We start from the raw sequence: 27597 nt of genomic DNA on the forward strand, positions 1-27597 counted from the left end.
ATGTACTTCTCAGTCGGGATTTTAAAAAATGTAAACGTTTTAATTCAGCTCGTTTCCAGACTTGCCTTCAGCTTAGTCCTTTATTCATCAGGGGTCGCCACAGCTAGCTCACCTGTAATTGGAGTTTGCATGTTCTCCCTGCGTTCGCGTGAGTTTCCTCCAGGTGCTCTGGTTTCCCCCACAGTCCAAACACATTCGGTACAGGTGAATTGGGTAGGCTAAAGTGTATAAGTGTGTGTGAATGTGTGTGGATGTTTCCCAGAGATGGGTTGCAGCTGGACGGGCATCCACTGCGTAAAAATGTGCTGGATAAGTTGGCAATTCATTTGGCTGTGGCGACCCCGGATTAATAAAGGGACTAAGCCGACAAGAAAATGAATGAATAGTTTAGGATTCGTGTTTTACCATCAGCATGTAGTAAATATACTAGTTAAAATGTTAACGGTTGAAACCTAAAGTGGCGATGGGGTCTTAAAATGTATGCAAGAGTCTTTAAAAACGTCTTAAAGGCGTTGAATTTGACTCTGATTCCTGTACATACTGCAGAAAAGAGGTTGAGTGTCCTGCAGACTTGACCTGGTGTTGTGTGTTTGTCTCCAGATGACTTCATGCTGCTGCTGTGCGCGTCGCTGCAGGGCCGTGTGTTTGAGGAGGAGTGCGTGTCTCCCGTTCAGCTGTTAGCTGGTGATAATGTGGAGATCTGTCGAGATCTGGACGCCGCCACCTTCAGCCAGCACAACCCCGTCCCAGACTTCATCCACTGCAGGTCAGATTAAACATGCATTATGAACGTGGAGGTTCATCTGATCCGTGTGTCGCATCTTAAACCGGAACTTTTCCAAACCTTTCCTCATGTCATGGCTAGCTGTGAATGCAAACGTTGTGTTTTGTGCGGTCAGGTCGTATCTGGACATGCTGAAGGTGATGGTGTTCAGTTATCTGTTCTGGTTTGTGCTGACCATCATCTTCATCACGGGCACCACGCGCATCAGCATCTTCTGCATGGGGTATCTGGTGGCCTGCTTCTACTTCCTGATCTTCGGCGGTGAGCTTTTACTCAAACCCATCAAGAGTATCCTGCATTACTGGGACTTCCTCATCGCATACAACGTCTTCGTGATCACCATGAAGAACATCCTCTCGGTGAGTACAGGCTGTCTTTAAAACTCTTCAAATTAAACCTAGCCATATTGATGCTGTTGGTTCACATTGCTTATTTTGTGCTGAACAATTCATCTGTGTCATTAAGAAACAAAAATGCCCTTTTAATGTTTAATTGAAATCTGAAGATGCACTTCCTGTTTGTTTTGAGTTGCATCCTCCGATTACGTCAGTCTGAGGTATTGGACGTGGCTACATACTCAGCCACGCCCCTCCAGCTGTCAGTTCTGACATCAAAAAGAAATGGTGAGGAGGAGGAGGAGTCTGTTAGGTTGTAATAACCCTCCCCAAAACCTTTACTACATCTAATCAGCTCACAGTAGAAAAAAAACAAGCCACTCCCACCGTTTTCTTATTTAATATTCCGTTTCTTTAGGAACTGCGTCACAATAACAAAACAAAAACAATGGCAGCTTCCGGTTCATGCAGACTCTAAACTCACTAAACTATGAGGTTGTAGGTTTTAAATCGTTTTAACTGGGTCTTAATTTTCCGATGTCCATGTAAAACTACCCAACACCCATACAGGCACTGACAATCTCTTTAACAAAACTCTTTTTATAACTCTATTTATTAATATGCTTGAATTATCTTCCTCGCAATAACATTTATAAGTCCTTCATGTATTTATAGAGCATATGCGGTGAGGATACTGACCTGGACAGACTCCACATTGAGTTTATTATAGCTTTTTCAGCTTGTCAAAGAAAAGTTACATTGGAAAAACAAATTGTGTATGTATGGTTTGTTGGGTTTGACACGTTATTATTTAAGTGTTATTCAAGTAATTTAGATTTTTTAAAAATATATATATATATTAAATATATTTTTTTAATTATAGGGTGAGTCCTAAATTATAAAAGTCCTACGGGTTTAGCCATGTATAAGTCTGATAGTTCACTCATAATGGTCTTTAAAAGGTCTTAAAATGTCTTTGACCTGTAGAAACCCTGGAGTATATCTGCTCACTCAGAGGGGTTTCAAATGTGTCCTGACATAAACGATTGCTTCTGATGTAGGGATGCTAAAATAAGGATCGGTCAATTGTTTTTAACTCTTTTAATCGGTGCACCTTATATCAGCGATCAATCAGGTATGTTTTTAAGGGTTAGTTCACCCCAAAATAAACATTAGCCAATATTTACTCACCCAATCTAACTTACTTTAAGATCTATCTTGGGGTTTTCCAGCTCTACAATTCAGAATATTTTTATTAGAAGCTCAATAAAGTGCATCCATCCTTAATAATAATAATAATAAAAATCTTCATCTGGCTCTGGGGCAGGGGTCCCCAAACTTTTTGTTATGGAGGGGCAAAAAACAAAACTTGATTGAGGGGTGGGCCGAAGGTAAATATACCAAACAAGTGCATTAAAGCTGCCATGGTCATTTTCTAATTTATTTATATTAAAAAAGAAAAAGAAACAATACCTCAATCATATTATTAAGAATACATTTTTTACATTTTATAATAATTTCTTGCAATAAAAACAAACACATTTGTAACACAATGGTGTTTAATTCTGAATGCACGAGTCAAGCTGAACCTGCCTTTGCTTGATTTGCTCGTCGATGTCTTGTCCTCTATCTTCGAGTGACAGTATTTACATGTTTAAAAGTCTGATAACATTTAATTGAAACATTTAATTTCAGCTGTAGCTCAACAATTAAACAAACAAACAAACAAACAAACAAAAGGTGATGTGAAATTAGACATGACGACCTCTGTTGAAAGCATTTGCCGCAACCTGCTCTAGTGGGTGAACAAATGTCTCCTTTAGTGAAACCATGTGTTCTTTCATAGGAAAGTACCCATGTACTCCCAGCACCGATTCACAAGACAGTGTTCAAACATCAGCCATTGTGTTATTATGCTCTTGTTTTTCTTCATGAATGTGTGTGTGTGTGTCTCAGATAGCGGCGTGTGGTTATATTAAAGCACTGGTGGCGAATCACTGCTGGCTCATCCAGTTGTTCAGTCTGGCCTGCACCATTAAAGGATATTCAAAGCGTAAGTAATGCTTCAAACAATTACACACACTCTGAACTTTGGTGTCCTGTGACTTTAAACACTTTACAATAGACTTCTAAATGTCTGCATTAATTATATTACTATAATAACTTGAACCAGCAATCGACAATGGATTGAAATAATGTTTAACCTGAGCTAATATAAACATTCACAGTCAATGGGTGTATATTTATTAGCTTAAAATAAAGATGAATAAATACTGCAGGCATTGTTAAAAACACCGTCAATCGTCTTTGTTTAATATAAAGATACTAATAATAGTAATAGTTAGCTCTGACAGCGATAAGGGATTGTTTTATTGTAGTATTAATTGATGTATATCTATTAACTGTGCTGTTTAGCAGATTTCGGCCTGACTGTGTGTGTGTGCGTTTGTGTGTGCGTTTGTGTGTGTGTGTGCGTTTGTGTGTGTGTGTAGCGGAGCAGCAGGCTAATAAACAGTGTGAGCTGCCGAGTGACGAGGCGGGCATCATCTGGGACAGCATCTGCTTCGCTTTCCTGCTCCTGCAGAGACGCGTCTTCATGAGCTACTACTTCCTGCACGTGGTGGCTGATATTCGCTCCTCACAGCTGCTGGCGTCCCGGTACACACACCAGTCATGATCCCTAGACGATCAGCACTGTAGATCATCATCTCCAGCTCATGATTAAAGGAACACAACACATATTTGTAGAAGACAGTTTAATTAATCCTCATTTATCAGTTATTTATAAAGCTTAAATTGTCCTCACTTTAAATGAGCTCACAGAACTGCATGTGGATGTGTTAATAAAGCATTTAACTCTTAATATATGCCTAAATATTAGGATATCTAAATGTCAATTTGAATAGTTTATTGATCATTTACTTATGCTCTCCATCAGAGGAGCCGAGTTGTTCCAGGCCACTATAGTGAAGGCGGTGAAAGCCAGAATCGAGGAAGAGAAGAAGTCCATGGATCTGCTGAAGAGACAGTGAGTTCAGTAAACAATCACTCTGCTTCACTGTGTGCTGCTTTCTTACACATAAACACACACACACAGATCAAAACTACTGTGCTCTGATTGGTCAGAACTCCCCTGTTCAGTTTTCATTGGTTAGATGACCCTACTCTGCTCTAGATGTCTGTTCTGCACTCTCCTTGGTCAAATAGCCCTGCTCTGCTCTCGTATATTAAATGTTGGCACTCTGCTCTTATTGGTCAGATGGCATTACTTTGCTCTCATTGGTTCAGATATCAATACTCTGCTCAACTCAGATGGCCCTGCTTGACTTTTACTGATTAGATGACTGTACTGTGCTCTGATTGGTCAGATGTTGTTACTGTACCCTCATTTGTCAGATAATCCTGCCCTGCTGTGATTGGTCAGATTGCCTTACTTTAATGTTATTTTTCAGATGTTCATACTATGATCTGATTGGTGAGATGGCGTCTACTTTGTTCTGATTGGTCAGGTTGTCCTACTCTTTAGTTATTTTTCAGATGTTCATACTATGATCTGATTGGTCAGATGGCCTCTACTCTGCCCTGATTGGTCAGATTGCCCTACTCTATTGTTATTTTTCAGATGGTACTGCCATGATTGGTTATATTGCCCTGCTTTACTCTCATTTGTCAGAAAACCCTGCTCTGCTCTTCTCTGATTGGTCTGATTACCCTTATTTATTGTTATTTTTTAGATGTTCATACTTTGATCTCATTGGTCAGATGGCCTCTGTTCTGATTGGTCAGATGGCCTCTACTCTGCTTTTATTTGTCAGATTCTCCTGTTTAATTGTTATTTTTTTAGACATTCGTACTCTGATCTAATTGGTCAGATGGCCTCTACTCTGCTCTGATTGGTTAAATTACCCATCTCTATAGTTATTTTTCAGATGTTCATACTATGATCTCATTGGTGAGATGGCATCTACTCTGCCCTCATTGGTCAGATTGCCCTACTCTATAGTTATTTTTCTGATGGTACTGCTCTGATTGGTTATATTGCCCTGTCAGCAACCCTGCTCTGCTCTTCTCTGATTGGTCAGATTGCCCTTCTTCATTGTTGTTTTTCAGATGTTCATACTATGATCTCATTGGTCAGATGGCCTTTGTTCTGATTGGTCAGATAGCCTGTACTCTGCTCTGATTAGTCAGATTCTTCTTTTCTATTGTTATTTTTTAAGATGGTCGTACACTGATCTGATTGGTCAGATGTTCTTTACTCTGCTCTGATTGGTTAGATTACCCTCTTCTATTGTTATTTTTCAGATAGTCATACTCTGCTCTGATTGGTTAGACGGCTTCTGCTCTGATTGGTCAGTTGGCCACTGCTAGCCCAGTTGGACTGAAACCAAATCATATCTTAAAGTCTGCTCTTCCTCGGCACTTGTAAACACAGTGATGCCAACAAAAACCTTTGTGTTAGTTTTACAGTATTGATTTCAGGGCAAGGCCTCATTTTTGGGAAATGTGTTTAAAATAAACTTGTTTTGGCAGCAGAAAGAAGATTAGAGCTTTCATAACACACGCAGAAGCAGCGTGTCAGTGCGGAGCGTGAGCGTCGCTGAAGCGGCAGTGCCGCGATCATTTCCCCCCTGGGTCTACCAGCGTTTGCATTACAGTAAATTGCACATTGCATGACAGTAAATAGTAGCAATTCAACCAAATAAATGCATCAATAATCCACTGATTTTTATGCACTGTTTCTGCGCTATACACGCACACTTGCTCCTTCAGCTCTGCTTGCACGTGCGGTGTGAATGTGTGCCAGTAGAGGAGACACTGTTGCAGGAGCTAGAGCATTGCTGCTCATGACACGCGTTGTGAATTGTGCAGCTTTGTAGACCCGCACGTGTCCAACTTTGCTAAAATATTTGTTTAATAGATTTCCACCCAATTAAGCTAATTAAGTAATGATTAAAAAACAAACCACACTATCAAAACCGTAATTGCTACCATAAAAAAAATAAATAAACATTGCAAATTGTTCTTCCATCAGACTTGTGTCGATGCGAGCTGTACAGTAACAGTGTGTTAGTAGATCACCGAACCTCTGCCAAACTCTGGAGAGTTTTCTTTGTGTCCGTCACACCCACTCCAGCCCCGACACGCTCGCATGTCTGCCTGTTGATCTGCTGTTATTCTTGAAGGAGAGGCTAAATCGGGTCAGGGGAATGAACATGTTTAAGATTCCTGCCGCTCTGTGTGTTTGTCAGGATGGACCGCATCAAGAGCCGACAGCAGAAGTTCAAGCGAGGGAAGGAGCGGATGCTGTCTCTGGCTCAGGAAAGCGGAGAAAGACACTCAGTGCTCAAGGAGGAAGAGGAGGAGGAGGAAGGTATATTTATGTCACAGCAAGTCAAAGTCAGCTTTATTGTCAGCTCCGCTACATGTTCGAACATGCAGAGAATTAAAAAATGGCATTACTCTTATATCATGGGTGCATACTGATAACAAAACACAACAACAACAACAGCCGAGCTAAATAAAATGTAGTTACGAATATGTGTATATATAAATATATATATATAGTCATGGGCATGGAGTTTGCACTAGCCATTAATGATGTGTATTCCTGCACACACGTTTAAGTGGATCTTTATCAAAACACACACTTTAGTTCAACATGAGTGTCAGAAAACTGAAGACTCATAAATTCCACAAGTGCCTGCGTTTAACAGCGGCGTTACATGCATTACATTCAAATCACATACCAGACCTGTGTGTGTGTGTGTGTGTGTGTGTGTGTGTGTGTGTGTGTGTGTGTGTGTGTGTGTGTGTGTGTGTGTGTGTGTGTGTGTGTGTGTGTGTGTGTGTGTGTGTGTGTGTGTGTGTGTGTGTGTGTGTGTGTGTGTGTGTGTGTGTGTGTGTGTGTGTGTGTGTGTGTGTGTGTGTGTGTGTGTGTGTGTGTGTGTGTGTGTGTGTGTGTGTGTGTGTGTGTGTGTTACAGAAGAGAGCAGCAAAGAGAAGAAGAAAGGCAAAAGGAAGCAGTGGTGGAGGCCGTGGGTTGATCATGCGTCCAGTTAGTGTCTCTTATTGTTTGTTTACAGATTTATTAATATGCAAATGATTTCCAGATGTCTCTGTGTTCACCTGATTATTCTAGATAAGTTTGGATTTTTATCTTCTCTGTTTTAATTTTTTTAATCGTTTTATATTATTTATATTTATTATTTATGTAGGTTTTATTATTTTGTATTTAAGTTCGTCATTTTCTTTTTCTGTTTTCTACGATTATTAAACTATTAATACATTAAAATGATCATTTAAATAGCTTTAAAATGGCAAAAACATCCTTGGCAATTCACTGAAATGAATATATGAATATATATATATATATATGTTTTAATTCCTATACTTTTTGTAGAACAAATTTACCAAATGCCAACATTTTAAAAGCTCATTTTTAGATGATTTAAGTGTAAATGTAAGTGAGTTTGAGCAAAAACATTTTGTTTTTATTATTTTTTAATCTAAATATATTCGCAAAATTAAGTAATTTAAATTAGTTTCTTCATTCGCTCCCAAAGTGTGTGTATATTGTGTTTACCCAGTGATGTGTAAGTGTTATTATGTTGTCTTTTTAGTGGTCAGAAGTGGCAATTATTACTTGTTTGAGACCGATAGTGAGGAAGAGGAGGAAGATGAAGACAGAAAGGATGAAGAACCCAAAAGATCAGCCTTCCAGGTAAATATTTCAGAAATGCACTGCTTTACTGCATGCACGCTAGAGGTGTAACCTTGCAGATCACAACCCACAGTACAGAGTCTCTCGCATCATTCAGATCACGTGTGAAAACATTTATGCTTTCCTGTAAACAATAATGATGACGGAAGACGTTGTGGAGGCACCTAAATGCTTCCTTAAGGTGCGTCCACGTCAGACACGGATGAATCGTCAAGTGTATGTGATTTACATGTTAGGTCAATGCACAGACATTCCCAGTCTAAATGTGTCTAACCTAAATGTCTGTGTGCGTTCTTGTTATGTTCTCTCAGCTGTATTTAACAGTGTTTGGTTATTCATTGTGCTAACAGCATTAGCGCAGACCCTAACTCAACTCCTGCTCTGTCCTCTCCTATAGAGAGCTATCCGAAAGTTTGCCTCTGCTTTGCTGGCTTTACCAAAGTCTGTCATTAAACTGCCCAAAACTGTACTGCAGTATATAATCAGGGCAGCCAAGGTACTTCACCATGCCTGATATATCTCCTCTATTCCTGTGTGCTGTAGTGTCAGCTCCGTCCCTTTGAGCAGCCATGCATCCTCCTCATCCCCAGACGCACATTACACATGCATTCATGGCTAGAATAACTAATTTAAATGAAGTGCAAAATGATCCTGATTATCAATCTTCTGGCTGTCATGTTAACAGACATGCATTATTAGCCCTCCTGTGAAATAGTCATGTGTGTATATATAAATAACCCAATTACCCAAGTAAAATAAAGTTTAAGCTGAACACTAGTGTCTTGAAGAGTATCTAGTCTAATATTATGTGCTGTCATCATGGCAAAGAGAAAATGTAATTGATTACGTTAAAAATCTTCATGGGAAATGTTTGACAATTTAAAACTTCACACGAGGGCTAATCATTTTCACTTTAGCTGTATGCCGAGTTGCATGCTGGGAATGCAGTGTATCATGCTGTGGATCGCAGCAGCATGCAGGGCTGGGTGATATTATAAACGTGTGACATCATTTTGACTGGCATTGTAGAAGTGTTGTAGAAATCTGATTCAACATCAACATTTTGTTGTGTTGGTTAAAATAATCAAAGGAAATTTACTTAGACACATGGAGGGAGGGGTTGACAGATGGATGGATGGATGGGTTGGTGGGTGAATGGATGGATAGATAGATGGGTGGACGAATGGATGGGTGGACAAAGGTGGATTGATGGATAGATGGGTGGATGGACTGATGGATGGGTGGGTGGACAGATGGATGGATGGATAGGTGGGTGAACAGACAGACAGATGGATTGATCGTTGGACGAATAGATGGGTGGACTGAGGTGGATTGATGGATAGATGGTGAGTGAACAGGTGGATGGATAGGTGGACAGATAGATGGATTAATAGATGGATCGATGGGTGGGTGAGTGGACAGATAGATAGGTGGGCAGATAGATAGGTAGGTGGATGGATTGATAGGTGGGTGTATGAATTGATGGATAGGTGGGTTGGTTGGTGGACAGATGGATGGATGGACAGATAGATGGATTGATGGATGGATAGATGGATGGATGGATAGATGGATGGATTAATGATTGGATGGATGGATGGATGGATGGATGGGTAGACAGATAGATGGATGGGTGGACGGATGGATGGATGAATGAATGGATGGGTGGATGGACAGATGGATGGATTGATGGATGGATGGATAGATGGATGGATGGATAGATGGTTGGATGGGTGGACAGATAGATGGATGGGTGGATGGACAGATGGATGGATTGATGGATGGATGGATAGATGGATGGATGGATAGATAGATGGATGGACAGATAGATGGATTGATGGATGGATGGATGGATGGGTGGACAGATAGATGGATGGATGGATGGATGGATGGATGGATGGACAGATAGATGGATTGATGGATGGATGGATGGATGGGTGGACAGATAGATGGATGGATGGATGGATGGGTGGATGGGTGGACAGATAGATGGATGGATGGATGGATGGGTGGATGGATGGGTGGACTGATAGATGGGTGGACAGAGGTGGATTGATGGATAGATGGGTGGACAAATGGGTGGATTCATAGATAGATAGATGGATGGGTGGACAGATTGATGAAGGGATGGATGGAAAGATAGCTGTGTGAATGGATAGACAGATAGATCGATAACATTTTAGATGGATAAATTTATAGATAGATAGATAGATAGATAGATAGATAGATAGATAGATAGATAGATAGATAGATAGATAGATAGATAGATAGATAGATAGTAAGATGGATGGACAGATGAAAAGGCATAGATATATAGATGGATGGGCGCGTAGATAGGAAGCACTTTAAATAGATGGATTGATCATGGCATGGATGGATGTAGGGATATGCGGTGTGTGTATCATCCAGCTCTAGATGCATGCGAGTAAGCTGCAGAGGTTTTTCCTGGGTTGGGTCAAACAAAGGCTGTGTTTTTCTCCTTTGTGAACAGTGCAATCATTCTTTTTCTGGAGCAGAACTGACACCACAATCACAATTCCTGTCCTCTGGAGCAAAACATCCCCGAACGCTGGTTTCCTGTCTGTGTATTGTGTTTCTGTCTGTGACGGACGGGAACATCTAAAGTGACGCTTTTCCTAAAACAGCGTATTTAACGTCTCTCTTTAATCCCCTTCTGGAAGACCGAGGCCGTTTTTACCCTGCATGTGTTTGCTTTTTCTCTGGAGGAGTGCTTAAATCAGACTCAGACGCTGATTCCAAACGTCGCTCTGTAGTTAATTAGAAAGCATCTATGCATATAAACACACAAACTCAAGTCCGGCTCGTGTTCCTGGATCTCACGTCCCTCTTTTTGCTCCTCAGTTTGTTTATCATGCCTGGATTACGGACTCGAAAACCGCCATGAAAGAGCGGCGGAAGGAGAAACGGAGGTTCTGGCAAAAGTACACCGAGAGCAACACAAACAAGAGGGAGCAGAAGGAAGGTAACGAGAGATCGAGCTCATGTTTAATTTAACATTACTAATATCACATGAGAAATGCATGTGCATTTTAAGACCTCGTTTTCACCATTAAGTCAAAACCTATGGAAAGACTTTCCAGAGTTATTGAGTTGATATGATTTCTCTATATACTCAGTAATATAACAAATGTCCACATGTCAGGAGGTCTGACCTATGAACATATTCGCTGTTCTCTGTAGTTTATAAATGGAGGCCAGTCTTGCTCCTCCGCATTCTTTGGGTTTGAGAAAGCCGTGTTAGATTCGCTTTGGTCAATTCATCCCATATGAGGCCGGACGGGGTTTCAGACACACACCTGAGGGTGCCAGATTGAGCCAATAAAACATTCACTTAATCTGCTGACACTTGAATAGGGTAATAAATGCATATAATAATAGGAGTACAATAGTAAAATCTCTCTCGAGAGAGAGAGGAATGCACTAAAGCTTCTGTTCTGTTTTTTTCTTTGTACAATTAAAACAATATGATGCTGTGCAATCATGCAATAAACATACCCAATCATCAATTTCAACATCACACCATGACATAACACATGAAATATAGCCTGCATAATCTGATCATAGATAGAAATACAACTGAAAGCTGCCGAAGGGGGAAACAAATGAAGTGTAGTAGAATCTAACACTTACTTCATCTGTACTGTTACGTGTTTATGATGTTAAAGTGGGATGCTGCAACATTTAAGTGAGACGGGTGTAATGTGTGCGACAGATCAAGAATGAGGCAAGGATCAGTTACTCTTATTTAAGCTTTTTACTCAATAATTGAAACATGTAACAATAATAAATGGGGGAAAAAAAAGAAATAAACATTTATAATTATTATCTTTAAACAAAAACAACGAGTGTACGCCAAATCAAAGAGATTAACAAAACAAAACTATCCTGAAATCTAAAGTCTAAACTAGGCGTCTAAAAGAAACACAAAAACCGAGCTCTTCAGTGTATACGACACCTGAACTAAAGTAATTACACTACAAAACTCAAAATACACAGGTGGCAAAACACTCAAACTAATCTAACAAAACATCAATCTAAACTAAAACCAACCAAACCGGATAAGTCCGATAAAGCTTAGTTTAGAATCACACAACAACCATCATATTATGTTACTTAAAGCCATCGAAGTTCAACAAGCAAACTGGAATTACCACAGTAACTGAGATAAATCACTAAATAGACGAAGCATTTGCACAAACAAATTGCGTGGAGCACAAAGGGTACGCCGAGGCAGAGCGCACACCACACACTGGTCTGACTGGGCTTTAGATCCTTGCGGCTCGTCCTGGGATTGGTGGAACCGGAGAGCGTCATAATGATGATGGACAGAATAATAAACCAATAAGAAAGCTAAGGGTTGAGCAAACGGAGAGGAGGGTGAAAAAAAAAAGACAGAAAGAAAACAAATCATAACAGTATCTTGTATGAATTCCGTGCAACACTTTAAGAAAATCAGATCATAAACAGCATAATTCAGAGTATTTGTTTCCCTGCAATATTAAAATATCACTTTTAAAGATAAAAACAGCCATGGAAACGTACAAATGGATGAAGTTTAACACAAGAAACACTCAAATCTGTATCTTGTATGATTTCTTTCCTCTGGGAAGCAACACGTGATGAGATGCTTACACAAATGAGATGCATACAAAATAATTCAGAGTAATTATTATTTAATTATAATGACACACACACACAAATACTTAATACACAAATATTAAACATAGACATCACCTATATGCTGAATAACTGCAGGCTAACGATGTTAATATTTAATAACTTTAACTGTTAACTGCTTGTCAATTAGTTGATGGTATTGGTAACTAATGAAGTAATAGTAAGTAATAACCTTAATTTGAGTGTAATGCAGTAATGTGCACCTTTTGTGAAGCTGCTTTGAAACAATAATTATTGCTAAAAGCGCTATACAGATGCAGTTGAATTGAATGACTGTAATTAAAGTCTTGTGTTTTTCTCTGCAGCGAATGTGACCGTTGAAGAGGGAGATCAGGATGGAGTGACGGAGGACGAGCTTTCTGACAGTCCAGGTGAGATTTAACTCTTTAAAGACACTGTTCACCTAAAAATGAACATTTCCTCAGCGTTTCCTCGCACTCGAGTGGTTGTAAACTTGTCTTCTGTTGAACACAAAACAAGATATTGTGTAGAATGATGGAAACCAGCAGCCATTAGCTGTGTCTATCCACCTATGCATTCACAGCTGAGCAGGAGACACTTTTTATCCCATAGGAAGCCATGCATATGCTGTGATGGAAACACACGTTAAGTGAATAAACTCTGCTCTTCATCCGTCTGCATGATGATGATCAGATATAAATGTGTGTGTATGATGGTCTTTGCGTCATTAACGTTGGTGTGCAGCTCTCCATGTTTGCAGCTTTTCATTAGCCGCATTTCCACTATCGGGCCAGTGCGAGCCAGGGCTTTTATCGGGCCAGGCCAGGCCAATCGCCCGGGATGTTGAGCAGTGAGGCCGAAATCATGTCGCGTTTTCACTGTCGGGCTAGTAGCTCGCAAACCCCGCCCCCAGAACATTCCCTGAATCGAACGTCACTCAACCCGCCCACTTTAGCGGGAATCAGGCAGATAAAGCACACCACATCATCACAACTATTAAAATTAGGACAACCAAAACAAACAAACGACACGTTACTGTACAGCAGTACAATGTATGTCTGCGCAGCTGGAAGTCAGAAAAAAAGGTCGCCTAGTTTCTGCTTTCACTCACCCCGAAAATGCTGTTTGCATGATTTGATTATTATCATCGTATCCAAACACTTTATAAATAATATTTAAAACATTCTCCGGTGCTTATTGCTTTTAGAAAATATCTAAAATCAAATTTTTTTCAGAAAAGCTTTTGAAAAATGAAAGTTTAATAAGTCTTTAAAACAGTTTGATACAGTACCTAATTGTTCTAGCTAGCTTTTGTTAGCTTTATATTGGTTTATTTATTTAATGTGATTTTATTATATCTGATATTTGTAATTCTTTAAATCATTTCAATATAGCTCAGGCTATTTTATCTAGATATGACACTGTTGCTTAGAGCCTACAAAAGTCGACACGAAATTTGTAAAGTTCAATGTCTTTCTGTTGTATTCATATAGTGTATTATCTCCAAAATAAATAAACACAATAAAAAATAAAAGAAAAAAGCTGCGCGGCATCAACTGAGCTATGAAGGGAGCGCTCTTTTCCTCGGTCTCACACACACACACACACACACACAGGCATCTAAACACGCACAAACACACCTATTAAACTTGACAAAAACTCTGGAAAAGCTTTACCGTCTGCTGTGTGTTTAATATGGTGTCAAAATTATTCTGCGTTATTGAAACATCGAGGAGGACGCAGCAAAGAAAAGTCACTTATAAATTAAAACTACTTTATTATTTTATACAACAGCCTTACATTTAAAAGAGGAACATAAGGGCGATCACACGCAAAAAAGACCTTAGCCTATAACTTGTTCCAGATGTTTTCTTTCCCTTAGTTTTTATTTGCTTATGTGTTTTGGCGTATGTACTCGTGTGCGATCGGAAAACTGTGCCCGCCTCTCCTTTCACTCCGCCCCGAAGCCCCGGCTGGCCTTCTTTGACCCAAGGTATTCGGTGGGCCGAAAAAGGCCAGCCGCTGGCCCCAAGAAAGCCCCGATTTGGCCTGATTAGGCCCCGGATGTGACAGCGGAAACGCAACTGGCCTTGGCTGGCTCGCTTTAAGCGCGATGGTGGATACGCGGCTAATGTTGCAGATCTGAAATGTCGTTCTGCTGATTGTAAAAGGCCTCAGCCCTCCGTCAGTCCGTCATCACAGTGCTTTAGTATTATTATTCTTCAGTTATTATTCCCTCCAGAACTGCCTTGAGCATCTGTCTGCTCCCGTCTCACGCCTCCTAAAGCCGTTGCATTCGTTGCATTTCACCTTCATCTTCTGTTTCGCAACTCATGTGCAATAGTACAGCTTTATGCTTGAGTCTAATTCACATGTTTGGATGGAAACACAGCTACTGACATCCTGAACTGAAGCACTAAAGAAGTCGGTGTCTGTTTTTTCCTGCGCTCTTCAGTATACTGGAAAGTGCTTAAAGAAACAAACACACATACATGCATATATATCTTCATTTAAGTTCAACAGAACAAAAAACAAACACGAAACAAGCGAAGGATGAGGAAATTGTGTGAACCGACCCTTTAACATGAGCTCATAGAGTCCCGTCTGTCAGCGGTGCAGCTCTCTGACCTCTCTTTGTCCTCCAGATAACATGATGAAGCGGGTTTTCAACATGGTCAAGTTCTCCTGGGTTCTGTTTCTGGCTCTGCTGGACAGCTTCACCGCCTGGCTCAACTCTATATGTCAGGAGCACATCGACATCTCCAGCGTGCTGCGAATCGAGCGCTGCATGCTCACACACGAGGCCAAGAAGGTGGAGCTCACAGAACACACGACACATCTAGCGCTTTACTGCAGTACACACAGTTGAAGTCAGAGTTATTCAATGTTCATTATTTCCCAAATGATGTTTACTGTCACTTCACTGGACCTTTAAGCTGATATTGTTGAATCGTTGAAGAAAATAAAAAGCATGAGTCGTGGATGAGGAAAGGAAACGGCTCCAACATGGTGTGTGTTTTCTGCAGGGTAACGTCCCCTCGCGGGACAGCATTCGCATGTACTACCAGAGGCAGATGTGCAGGCCGGCGTCCACACAGTCCAGCCTGGAGCCCACAGAGGAGGCTTACTCTGACTTCAGCCCGCTGCGGACGGACCCAGATCTCCCCCCGCAGGAGCACACTGACCTGCAGACCTCCACGGAGAATCTGGCCAGGTCAGAAAACACACTCTTCTGTCTTGACGCTGAGAAACGCTGCTGTTTTTTAGTTTTAGGGTGATCATGTTGTCTTAAAGTGAAAGTTCAGGTGTGTTATGAGCACCGTTAAACCAGAGTCTCGTCTGCCATTCCCTTAAGGAGTCAGTTGCGTCACTCCATGGCATGTTTGCTATTTACATGGCGACTCTGTTAAAGTAAATACAGGGTTAAACAGAGCATCCGCAGCGCGAGGATAAAGAACGAGCCTCCTCCATTCAGCCTCTTTACTTTACTCCTCTACTTTACTCCTTTACTTTGGTGGAGTGAGGAAACGGTGGAAACTCTCTCCACTGAACACATCCATCAGCCCACATGTTTATTCTCCTTTGTTCAACACAAAGATTTGCTTCAAAACTGTTTCTAAATTCAGTTCTAATCTCCAGCAGAGGAATAAATGAGCAATAATAATGAAGTGTGCTCAGAAAACTGAGTTACATCCAAACACACGTCCTGTTCTTATCCACATATGCTGATGCAGACGCCTCCAAAACCCCACAGCTGGACACATCTACACTTGTGTTTATTAAAACAAACATAAATCTGCATATATGAATAATACCGCTAATAATAATCACATTATACAGATGCAGATCATCATCAATAAACTGAAGAAGCCCCCCGAGGTGAAGAAGGCGTGGAGGCAGTGTGTTTATATTGATGTAGAGAATAATCATGTTTGTATCATTTTAATCCTTTAATTGTGTTCATCTGTAAAGATATGTGTGTGTTGCTGATCGTCCTGTGTGTATTCAGCAGTGTGTGAGCGTTTAGACATTTACATTTAGTCATTTAGCAGATGCTTTTATCCAAAGCGACTTAAAAATGAGGACAAGCGAGCAATTTACACAACTATAAGAGCAACGATAGATAAGTGCTGTAGGCAAGTTTCAGGTATGCAAAAGAAAGTGTAAGAAGCAAAACAGTCGTTTTTATTTTTATTTTAGATAGTTCAGATAGGAAGGGTCGGATCTTTCTGATGTTATAGAGTTCAAATCTGCACGATCGAGCAGTTCTAGAGATGTGGTCAGAGAAGTTTAGTTGGTCATCAATCGTTACTCCAAGGCTTTTCACTATTTTGGATGCAGTAATGGTTGCCCCGTCCATCTGGATTGAAAAGTTATGATGCCAGTCGGGTTGGCAGAAACTTGATGATGATCTTTCATCCAGTGTGAAATGTCCGACAGGCAGGCTGAGATGCGAGCCCGAACCGAGGGATCATCAGTGTGAAAAGAGAGGTATAGCTGGGTGTCATCAGCAGAGCAGTGGTAGGACAATACATGTTTCTAGATGACTGATCCTAGAGATGTCGTGTAGATGGAGAAGAGAAGTGGCCCAAGAACAGAGCCCTGTGGTACCCCAGTGTTTAGATGCTGTAGGTTGGACACCTCTCCCCTCCAAGACACCCTGAATGACCTGTCAGAGAGGTAAGATCCGAACCACTGAGTAACCGTGCCTGCAACGCCCAGTGACTCAAGCGTAGATAGCAGGATCTGGACCTGGACCTGCATATGTGGATAACTAACACGCTCTGCTGGACTTTAGAGCAGCTTTTAGTTGGTCAATGGTGCTGTTGGTCTATTTCAGTTCCTCAGATTAGCAGCGCTCCAACAGTGCGCCAACACACCTCCTCTATAGACCACAAAGCGGCGCATATGGATTTGCTAATTAAACAATGTGGCGCAAAACGTGAAAATTAGGCTTGCACTGCTCTGAAATCGTTGGGTTTATGATAGGGATGTAAGCGTTTCACCCTGTATAAGTCTGGAGTTTTATTCATACTAATCTTGCAAAGGTCCTAAAAAGTCTTTAAAGTGACTTGGTGAAACCTGCAGAAACGCTGAGATTTTTGTGTTCCATAGTTTTGACACCACTGCCCCACTCCTCCTCCTGGCGACTCTGCCCAGTTGTTGCTCGAATTCATGCTGCTTGCTTTAATATGAAGGTTTTAGTTGAACAGCTGTAAATTGCTGACGGTTTTGCGATCAGATTTGAATGCAGAATTGCAAGCTAAAGCACCAGGGTAGTTTCTAATTTTATATTTTATTTCTGAAATGTTTATATTAATATAAAGCTTTTATTTCTGAGTTCATAAAAAGAGTTTAAAGAGTAATTCTTTGGATAGTCTGGCTATATTTCCACTATTTTTAAGGTATAGACAAAAAAGTTTGTTGTTGCAACAATGAGAAAAAATGTAATCAGCCAAAATAAACTTATGATTGTGAGTGACATGGTGGCTCGGTGGTTAGCACTGTGGCCTCACAGCAAAAAGGTCTGGGCAAGTTGGCTTTTTTGTGTGGAGTTTGCATGTTCTCCCCGTGTTGGTGTGGATTTCCTCCGGGTGCTCCGGTTTCCTCAAAGGTCCAAAAACATGAGTGTGTGTATGGGTGTTTCCCAGTACTGCGTTGCAGCTGGAAAGGTGTAAAACATATGCTGCAGTAGTTGGTGGTTCATTCCGCTGTGGCGACCTCTGATAAATAAGGGACTAAGCTGAAGGAAAATGAATAAATTAACTTGTTATTGTAAAAAAAGTAGTTTTCATTTAAATAAACTGCAGTAAAGCTGCTTGGAAAAGGAACAAAATGTATTTATAAATAATTATATATGATATACAATAAACTCCTGATTCCTGCAGACGTCATTTAATTACAGGTAAAAATCTGTTCATCTAGAGGTAATATTTTCCTGTGTCTCCACACAGAAACATGCAGACTAATATGAGTAAAAGCTGTGATCTCGGTAGTGACTGAGCTGTGAATTAGACCGTGTTCTGGATAAATGAGCGTGTGGTTCAGTGAAGCAGTCTGGGATTTCGCAGTCCAGTTTATTTAGATGGTTCTGCGTTCACACCCTCAGTAGTGCGCACTCTGCAGATAAGGTATTCGGGGAGGGCTTAGTGTGCCAGATTTGAACAGCAGGCTTCTGTCTCAGGCCTCAGCGAAGGACACGTTACTCCCTGATCCTTCACTAAACCAACAACACACAACACCTCATTTAAAGATACACTCACTAAACACACATGTGCCAAACTATACAGTGCAGATCACTCACTCACATGTACAGATGCAGTCTGAATTATTAACCCTCCTGCTAATATTTCTCCCCCAATTTCTGTTTAATGGAAAGAAGAACACATTTCTAATCATGATAGCTTCAATAACTCATTTCTAATAATTGATTTATTTTCGTCTTTGCAATGATGACAGCACATAATATTAGACTACACTAATATTCAGCTTAAAGTCACATTTAAAGGCTTCACTAGGGTTAGAAGTTTAAATACTGATTTCTCAGTAGGTAAAAGGTTTTAAATAGAGTTTTGATGTGATAGATGTGATGACGCTGAATGTGTTTTCTGTGATGTGTGTAATGTGAACGCTGATGTGGTTGTGTGCTGAAGCCAAAGATAAATTTCCACTCGTGGACAAGAAAGCAAGTAAAGTAAAATAATATTACGGTAAATCCACTGTAATTCAGTATTACTTTGTACTTATGTACCATTATATATGAATATACGAATAATTACCTCATCAGGTCACTCTTTACTATAAGGTCCTGTTAGTTAATGTTAGTCAATGAGTGCTAACATGAACTAATAATGAACAACACTTGTACAGCATGTAATAATAATCATAGTTCAACATGACGAGTGTGTGTGTGTGTGTGTGTGTGTGTGTGTTTCTGTAGTGTTTACACTGAATCCAGCATCGTGGAGGACTCTACACTGGATGAGGAGCGAGTCCTGAAGACCAGCCAGCGCAGCCGACCCAAACTCTGCAGAATCTCTGGTGTGGACGTATCGTCATCTGCTGACAGTGCAGCCTCAAGGTGTGTGTGTGTGCGCGTATGCTTCATTGCTGTCATTAGGAGGCAGGTGACTCTTTTATACCCGTGAACCAGTGTCACACACACAAACAGCTGTGTGTTGCAGGAACACTGATATAGATCTGTGCTGATAGACACACCATTTATACAACCGTCTGCTGACACACAGACACACATGCAGAATCGGTTCATTCACCATACTAATGGCACACACACATTTCCCATATCATATTTAAGATTTTTGTTCAACACATCCTCAAACATTATAGCTTTAAGCAAAACTAGATAAAGGACATGTATTGAGTTATATATTCATTGCATTATACATTATATGTATAAAATTAAATATATATATATATATATATATATCTCCCTGCGTTGGCGTGGGTTTCCTCCTGGTGCTCCGGTTTCCCCCACAGTCCAAACACATGCGGTAGAGGTGTATTGGGTAGGCTAAATTGTCCGTAGTGTATGTGTTTGTGTTTGTGTTTGTTTGTGTGTGTGTGTGTGTGTGTGTGTGTGTTTCCCAGAGATGGGTTGCGGCTGTAAGGGCATCTGCTGTGTAAAAACATGCTGCATAAGTTGATGGTTCATTCCGCTGTAGAGACCCTGGATTAATAAAGGGACTAAGCCGACAAGAAAATGATATATAAATATATATAAACTTGATAGTCTTAACTACAACCAACATCCACAGGTGAATGAAAGACAAAGAACACAAAAGAAGATGCTTTAAAACATGCTGGAAATCTGTAACCATTGACTTTCATAGTGTCTGTTTTTCTTACAATGGAAGTGAATGGTTACAGGTTTCCAGCATTCTTCAAAATATCTGCTTTTGCGTTAAACTAAACAAAGAAACTCATAAAGGTTTGAGGAAACACTTGATGAAGAGTAAACAGTGAGTGAATGTTCATTTTTGGGTGAACTATCTGTTAGATTTTGCTGTATTCGGCTTAACCATTCTTGGATGGCTCTCCAATGTATTAGATGATTCTAATTAATACATAAAATAAGTCAGCTGACCAAAGTTTTTATGGGGAGAAGACTTTATTAAAGACAAAACCCGCCAGTCTGTGAGACACTATACTTTATAACAAAGGATATAACCTCCCCTGGAGATTACTCAACTGGTTTAGTTGGGTCACAGCTCTTGAGTTCAATTCACACTTTTTCAGATGCAGATACTTGTTTGCGTATGAGGCAAGCCATACATTCTATCATATCCCTTTAAAAGCATCAACATTGGATTGTGTTGGCTTTAATTCTGAGGAATGTATTATCTTTAGTTTATTCTTTTGATTATTGATAGTATTAATCTAGTTAAATTAATTTAAATTTAAGCCATAGCCATAGAAGCTGGCATGGTGTTAAACACAACTATCCCGCTAAAGCAGCGTTTTTCAATCCCAGCCCCAAAATAAATTTCAACAATACACAGATGTACGCACATTTATAAAGCTATACTTCATATTATATCATCTTTGCATCAAATGACTAGTAATGTGGTGTGTGTAATGCAGTGTTTGAGGGGCAGGACAGTAAATCTGACATTTTGGCTGCCAATTTCCGTCTCACACTATTGTATCACTTGTTTTTAAGACTTGATGACACCGTCATTGTTTTTTATTTATTTATAATTTGAGCAAATAATAAAGACATTTCACTGCGCTCTGAGTTTACCAACTTTGAAGAGAAACACACCGATGTGGAAACAGTCCATTGAGAAATGCTGCTTTAAAGCAGGTCAACTCCTCCCTCTTGTGGTGAACGACAGGAATGAAGTGTTCTCTCTTGTGTCCGAGTGTGTTGATTACCAGATGACTGTAATTGAGCAGTTTTTCTCAGGAATTAGACTTCACTAAGAAGTTTTACAAATGTGCACTTGAACATCCACTTGAGTGTATTGGTAGTGCTGTATCTCTATTTTCACACCACTATTATCTGCAGCGGTTACTTTATTTTGTGCTTATATTTCTTTACATTTGATTTCCGTAGAGGAATTATCAGTCCTGTTAATCCCATCTGATCAAAATCTCATCATAAAGGCAAGGCAAGTTTATTTCTATAGCACATTTTACACACAATAACGGACACCACAGTAATTCAAAGAGCTTTATATTCATTCATTCATTTACTTTTCGGCTTAGTCCCTTTATTAATCTGGGGTTGCCAAAGCAGAATGAACCACCAACTTATCCAGCATATATTTATACGCAGCAGATGCCCTTCCAGCTGCAACCCACCATTGGGAAACCTCCATACTTGTTCACGCACATAAGTGCAGACAATTTAGCTCGGACGCTTCCCCTGTACCACAAGTCTTTGGACTGTGGGGGAAACCGGAGCACCCGGTGGAAACCCACGCCAACACGGGGAGAACATGCAAACTCCACACAGAAACACCAACTGACCAAGCCGGGACTCGAACCAGCGACTAAAAAACAGAGTAAAGTGTGTTAAAGCAGGTCATAGAAAAGAAAAGACACAATAGAGCGATCTGTCGGACATACTGTAGAAAAACCTCAAGACACAAGCGCTTCATAAACACAGCAGACGTGTAGAGTAAGAAGCAGTAAAAGTGTGCAAGAAGATGCAAAGACTGAGAGACTGTTTAGATCACAGGTGTCAAAGCCAGTTCCTTGAGGGCCGGGGATCCGCGCAGTTTAGTTCCAACCCTAATTAAACACACCTGATCCAAGTAGTTGAGTCCTTCAGGCTTGTTTGAAACCTACAGGTAAGTGTGTTGAAGCAGGGATGGAACTAAACTGTGCAGGGCTGCGGCCCTCCAGGAACTAGCTTTGACATCTGTGGTTTAGATGATGATGGAGATGTCACCTGAGCACTGAAACCTCCAAACGGCCTTAAGTGTTCACTAAATTTCCTGCAGAATGTCGCATGTAAACACATCAACCTTTCACAGTGTGATACTCACTACACTTGAGTACTTTTAGCTCAGACTTTGAGTAATGTTTACACCAGATACTTTTACTGCACTCTCACTACATGTTTGGCCAAGTAATGGAACTGGAGTATAATTAGTCTGTACTCTTTCTACCTTCAGCGAGCACACGCAGGGCACGGAGCTGTACTCGCGGCAGGGCACCAGTGACACCGTGGAGGAGTGTGGAGCGGACACGCTGTGGTCCAGCGCTTCAGACCTGCTGCAGACGCCACACAGAGACGTCCCGCCATCATACAGCAGAGCCACGGGCCTGGACTGTATATGTGACGAGCGCAAACTGAAGATCCAGACGCCGGAGGATTCCAGCAGCGGGACACCGCAGACCTCCAGCCACCGGCTGACCGCCAGCGAGCTGCTGCAGACACGGTCAGAATACACACCACACACGCACACGCACTTCATAAAGCTTCATAAAGTACCATTAGTCTTTTACAATTGCATTTATTTGTAAAAAAAATACAGTGCAAAAACAAAACTTTATGGTAAAAAAAAAAAAACGCCAGCTGTGGTTGCCAGAGATTTAGCATTAAATTTACTGTACACCAGGGGTGCCCAATCCTGCTCCTGGAGATCTACCTTCCTACAGATTTCTGCTCCAACCCTAATCAAACCCAACTAAACCGACTAAGTAGGATCTGGAGGAGCGCTTGGTAATTACCGACAGGTGTGTTTGATCAAGGTTTCAGCTGAACTCTGCAGGTAGGTAGATCGCCAGGAACAGGATTGGGCACCCCTGCTCTACACACAGTAGAAACCATAGCATTTACACATATTTTAATTTTACTGTAAACTATCTGTGCTATCATTTTTATAATAATAATAATAATAATAATTTTGTTTTATATAGCACTTTTAAAAGGTACTTTCTCAATACACATTACGTTCAAATCAAGACAACAGACTATAATAAAGACACTACAGTGATTAAAAGATAAAAGACAATAATAGAGCAGGTAATAGCAGACAGAATCATTAAAAGCAGCCCTAAACAAAAATATACAGATTTTTAAAAAATGGCAAGAGACTGTGCATTCCTAATATCAACTGGAAGAGAATACCACAGTGTTGGAGCGTAATACATTTTAATCAAGTTTTAATAATTTGATTTTTTATTAATTAATTAATAAATAATTACTTTTTGTCTTCCTGGCCTAAAACGTTTAGAATGGTAATAATACGAGTTTGCAACATCAGATGGTATTAATGTACGACACTTGAAGGTTTGCATGTTTTTAAAAGGCTGGGTATGTTATGTTATGTTATGTTGGATTATGTGTATTTATTATGCGTGGTTATTCGGTTCATAAGTTTGGGTGAGTAAGATTAATGTCTTTGGCTTTATTTCAGAGGAATTTATTATATTCAGTTTAATATTCTTAATCCATAATATTTGATGAAACCTTGTAATTCAATTAAAGATAATCAATATCATACATATAGGCTGCAGTATGCTTTTTCTTGTCATAAACATAGCCATAGAAGCTGGCATGGTGTTAAACACAGATATCCCTTTAAAGCAGCGTTTCTCAGTCCCAGAGTAAATTTCAACAATACACTAAACGTATGCACTTTTATAAAGCTATACTTTGTATTATATCATCTTTGCATCAAATGACAAATACTAATAAGAATAAATTGCACCTTGTGTGTGAGGTGTGTGTAATGCAGTGTGTATCGGGCACGACTCTGCAGAAACCCTAGTGTCTGCATCAGTGGTGTGTATTCTGTGTGTTAGTTAGAAGCACGGATGTAAATCCCCCCCCCAAAATACAAAATAAATAAATCAAATTTCACTCTTTATTGTAAAAAATATATGTATGTACAATATGACTAAAATAAATGTGTAAGTATACAAAAAAGAAACGCAACAAATGCATTTAGAAACCGTTGAGTTCCCCCTCCCCTTCCTCACAGTGGTTTGGCCCACTGCCTGCTTCTCCAGCTCATCTAACCTGCACACACACAAGTCAGGTGTGCGGCCTTCATGTTGAACTTCAGCAAGTAGAGTATTTTATTCACTGTGAATAAACCCAATCTGTTTAATGATGCAGGCTCATTCATAAAGGACTGTAGTTTCCGCAAAAAATGATGGTTAAGGGTGTCATATTGTATGCGTCTGCTATATTAGAACGTTAGCTCGTTTACAATAGCTTGTTGCATTGTGCACTGCAGCTAACATGCCGAAGCCGTTTCCCATGCATTGATTCATTCGTGATGACTTGTTAATGTTAACTTAACATTAACGGCCACAATTAGCATATTGTTTAGCTGTGCGTGTTCGAAACGAGCCCACTGTACTTTTGAATAATCCACATTTAAATGCAATTGTTAACTTTTTTAATTCTGTTTTTATTGTATATGAGAAGCATGCCAAATCTACATAAATATCAACGAGCAGCTCTCAGCAATCTCTCAGCAGCTCTCCTTTGCTGTCTCTGACTGACCAGCTGACCCACCCACACCCTTCCCTAAACAATAATAGTGAAGCAAAGATTTCATTGTGGGGACATGTGGGGATTATTTGTGTCCCCTTCAAAAATTGCTCATGAGAAATGTTTAATTTATTGCCACCACTCCCCCCCAATGTTAAAAGAAATGTATGCTGTCCTAGTGTGTGTGTGTGTGTATTATTGTGTGTTCATCTGCTGTTCTCCTCCTCCATCAGGATGTTTTACGATGCCGATCTGGAGCAGTCGGAGCGTTTCTACCGCTCTCAGCCTCAGCTCCTGCAGCTCTGCTACTCGCTCTACAATGTGCTGGTGTCTCACTCTCAGATGGTCTGCTATCTGGTCATCATCCTCAACCACATGATCTCCGCCTCGGTGGCCACGCTGGTGCTGCCCGTGCTCATCTTCCTGTGGGCCATGCTGTCGGTGCCGCGGCCCAGCAAACGCTTCTGGATGACCGCCATCGTGTACACCGAGGTGCGTTTACTCTGTTCAGATTGGCTCCCCTTAGTTCTGTTGATGCTGTTTTCTCCCCGTTGTCGTCCATTATAGCCACATTTATTGACTGCACAGCCAGGCGAGCGTGTAATCCTGCATCCCTGATCGTCGCTGGCTCTCCCTGTTCCAGAGCTCCAGTGTTGAGCACATGTTCTGTCTGTTTCTACACACAGGTGACGATAGTGATAAAGTACTTCTTCCAGTTCGGCTTCTTCCCGTTTAACCAGAGCATCGAGGTGGACAAATCCAAGCCGTTTCACCCGCCCAACATCATCGGTGTGGAGAAGAAGGAGGGATACGTTCACTATGACCTGGTGCAGCTGCTGGCGCTCTTCTTCCACCGCTCCATCCTCAAGGTCTGATTATCATGACTCCTATATTTATTCACACTCATGCTACAGAGAAGGCTTGATTCCGATTGGCTGATGCTTTAAGGCAGGGGTCACCAATCTCGGTCCTGGAGGGCCGGTGTCCCTGCAGGGTTTAGCTTCACCTCGCCTCAACACCCCTGCCTGGGTGTGTCAAGCATACCTAGTATAAGCTTGTTCAGGTGTGTTTGATTAGGGTCGGAGCTAAAATCTGCAGGACACCGGCCCTCCAGGAACAAGTTTGGTGACCCCTGCTCTAAGGTGTGCTGTTATTTTCAGATAAATGCACAGATAAAGTAGTTCCGGCAGGTTTTGAGTGCATTACAGCTCCATATCACTACTCTGAATGATTTGGGTTATTTCACAGCCACAAGCTAGTGTTTGTACGTGGGCTGGAAACGTTTGGAGAAAAGCTGAAATTTTAATCAAATATTTTCATTAAATTAAATTTATTAAACATTAAAGTTTAAAGTTAGAATACTGCTTATATTTTCAATTAAGTTAAATTAAACGTGCTTAAAACTGTAATCGTGTTGCTTTCATAATAATTGATCTTAGTAACGTTCGAGGTTACAGAAGTAACCCTTCGTTCCCCGAGGAGGGGAACGGAAGTGCCATGAATGGGAGGATTCGGATCAGAAGCCGCTTATCTGGAGAGTATTGAACGGGCCAATGAATGAAATTAATTGGCAGCGTAAGCTTGCGCAGGTGTGCGACATCTGCAATCATCTCAGCATATAAGCACACCTGAAGCCAGCAGACGCCATCCTTTTAAGCTGAAGAGACTTTCAAACAGCTAAGGGACAGTCATTATGGCGACGGAATATGGCACTTCCGTTCCCCTCCTCGGGGAACGAAGGGTTACTTCTGTAACCTCGAACGTTCCCCTTCGGTTGGGGAACTTCAGTGCCATGAATGGGAGAATATGGAAAGCGCCATAATGACTGCACCTTACCAACACCCCCGATGAGGAGATAGTCAAGCAAGCGTGACGCACCCACATCATGGGGGGCGCGGTCCTCCAACGTGTCCCTGGCCCTAATTTATCCTACTTCAACAGAAGTTTTACGGATTTAGATATATTTTTTGGGAAGTCGTGAGCATCTAGATAATTCTAGGAAATACGACAGTACGTTGGGAAGCGTGCAATCCCGATAGGGAGGACGCTGCGGAGGCCATCCGTTACCCAAGGGGGGGATAGATGGCAGAATTTACCTATGGACTAGCCCTAAAAAGGGGGAGTACGCATAGCAAAGAGTGGTTAGCGGAGAGGGAAGACACGGGTCCGCCCAGGGGGGGGACTTAACCGTGGCGGAATAAGCATATGGGATCGCCTAGTGGGGATCACGCATAGCAGGCACCTATACCCAAAACGCGGGCTGACCAGCGGGCAGACCTACAACGTAGTGGGCCAGCAAGTGACTCCTCCGCTGAGTCAGTGCTGGGGGCCACGGAGGAATCTGCAGGGCTCACCTGACGGGGAACTTTACTGACAGATAAAAAAGGCGCACGTACCTCCGTGTTAGGGAGAATGGCGCAGCAAGCGTGTTTCAACACCCTACCGAGTTGTCTCCTCAATCACCAAAGGGTTACCTAATACCCTTGAGGAAACCGGCTCCACTCGCAGATTGTAAAACCTTGCAAATGTGTTGGGTGTCGCCCAGCCCGCAGCTCTACAGATGTCTGTTAGAGAGGCGCCGCGTGCATGCGCCCAAGAGGATGCAACGCTCCGAGTGGAGTGT

The 27597-nt window shown here is 41.1% G+C and overlaps 1 protein-coding gene across 6 annotated transcripts in view; it reads left to right on the plus strand.

Annotated features, from left to right (window-relative positions):
- The window catches only part of piezo2a (piezo-type mechanosensitive ion channel component 2a), a 152033-nt gene that overhangs the window by 98623 nt on the left and 25813 nt on the right, over positions 1-27597 (plus strand). For all 6 annotated transcript variants that reach the window (XR_015524630.1, XR_015524631.1, XM_087308995.1 and 3 more), the window contains 16 exons: positions 601-766; positions 900-1143; positions 3076-3172; positions 3612-3777; positions 4058-4147; positions 6372-6493; positions 7106-7177; positions 7743-7843; positions 10703-10823; positions 12844-12909; positions 15145-15311; positions 15526-15713; positions 19440-19580; positions 22642-22908; positions 25208-25466; positions 25661-25843. Coding sequence is in view for 4 of the 6 variants with exons in the window: in XM_087308995.1 (XP_087165121.1) it covers positions 601-766; positions 900-1143; positions 3076-3172; positions 3612-3777; positions 4058-4147; positions 6372-6493; positions 7106-7177; positions 7743-7843; positions 10703-10823; positions 12844-12909; positions 15145-15311; positions 15526-15713; positions 19440-19580; positions 22642-22908; positions 25208-25466; positions 25661-25843 (2450 nt within the window). In the remaining 2 variants the exon portion in view is untranslated. The remainder of the gene's footprint in view (positions 1-600; positions 767-899; positions 1144-3075; positions 3173-3611; positions 3778-4057; positions 4148-6371; positions 6494-7105; positions 7178-7742; positions 7844-10702; positions 10824-12843; positions 12910-15144; positions 15312-15525; positions 15714-19439; positions 19581-22641; positions 22909-25207; positions 25467-25660; positions 25844-27597) is intronic.

The sequence above is a fragment of the Danio rerio genome, chromosome 24, assembly GCF_052040795.2.
Source record: "Danio rerio strain M-AB ecotype USA chromosome 24, GRCz13ab, whole genome shotgun sequence".
Classification (NCBI taxonomy): Eukaryota; Metazoa; Chordata; class Actinopteri; order Cypriniformes; family Danionidae; genus Danio; species Danio rerio.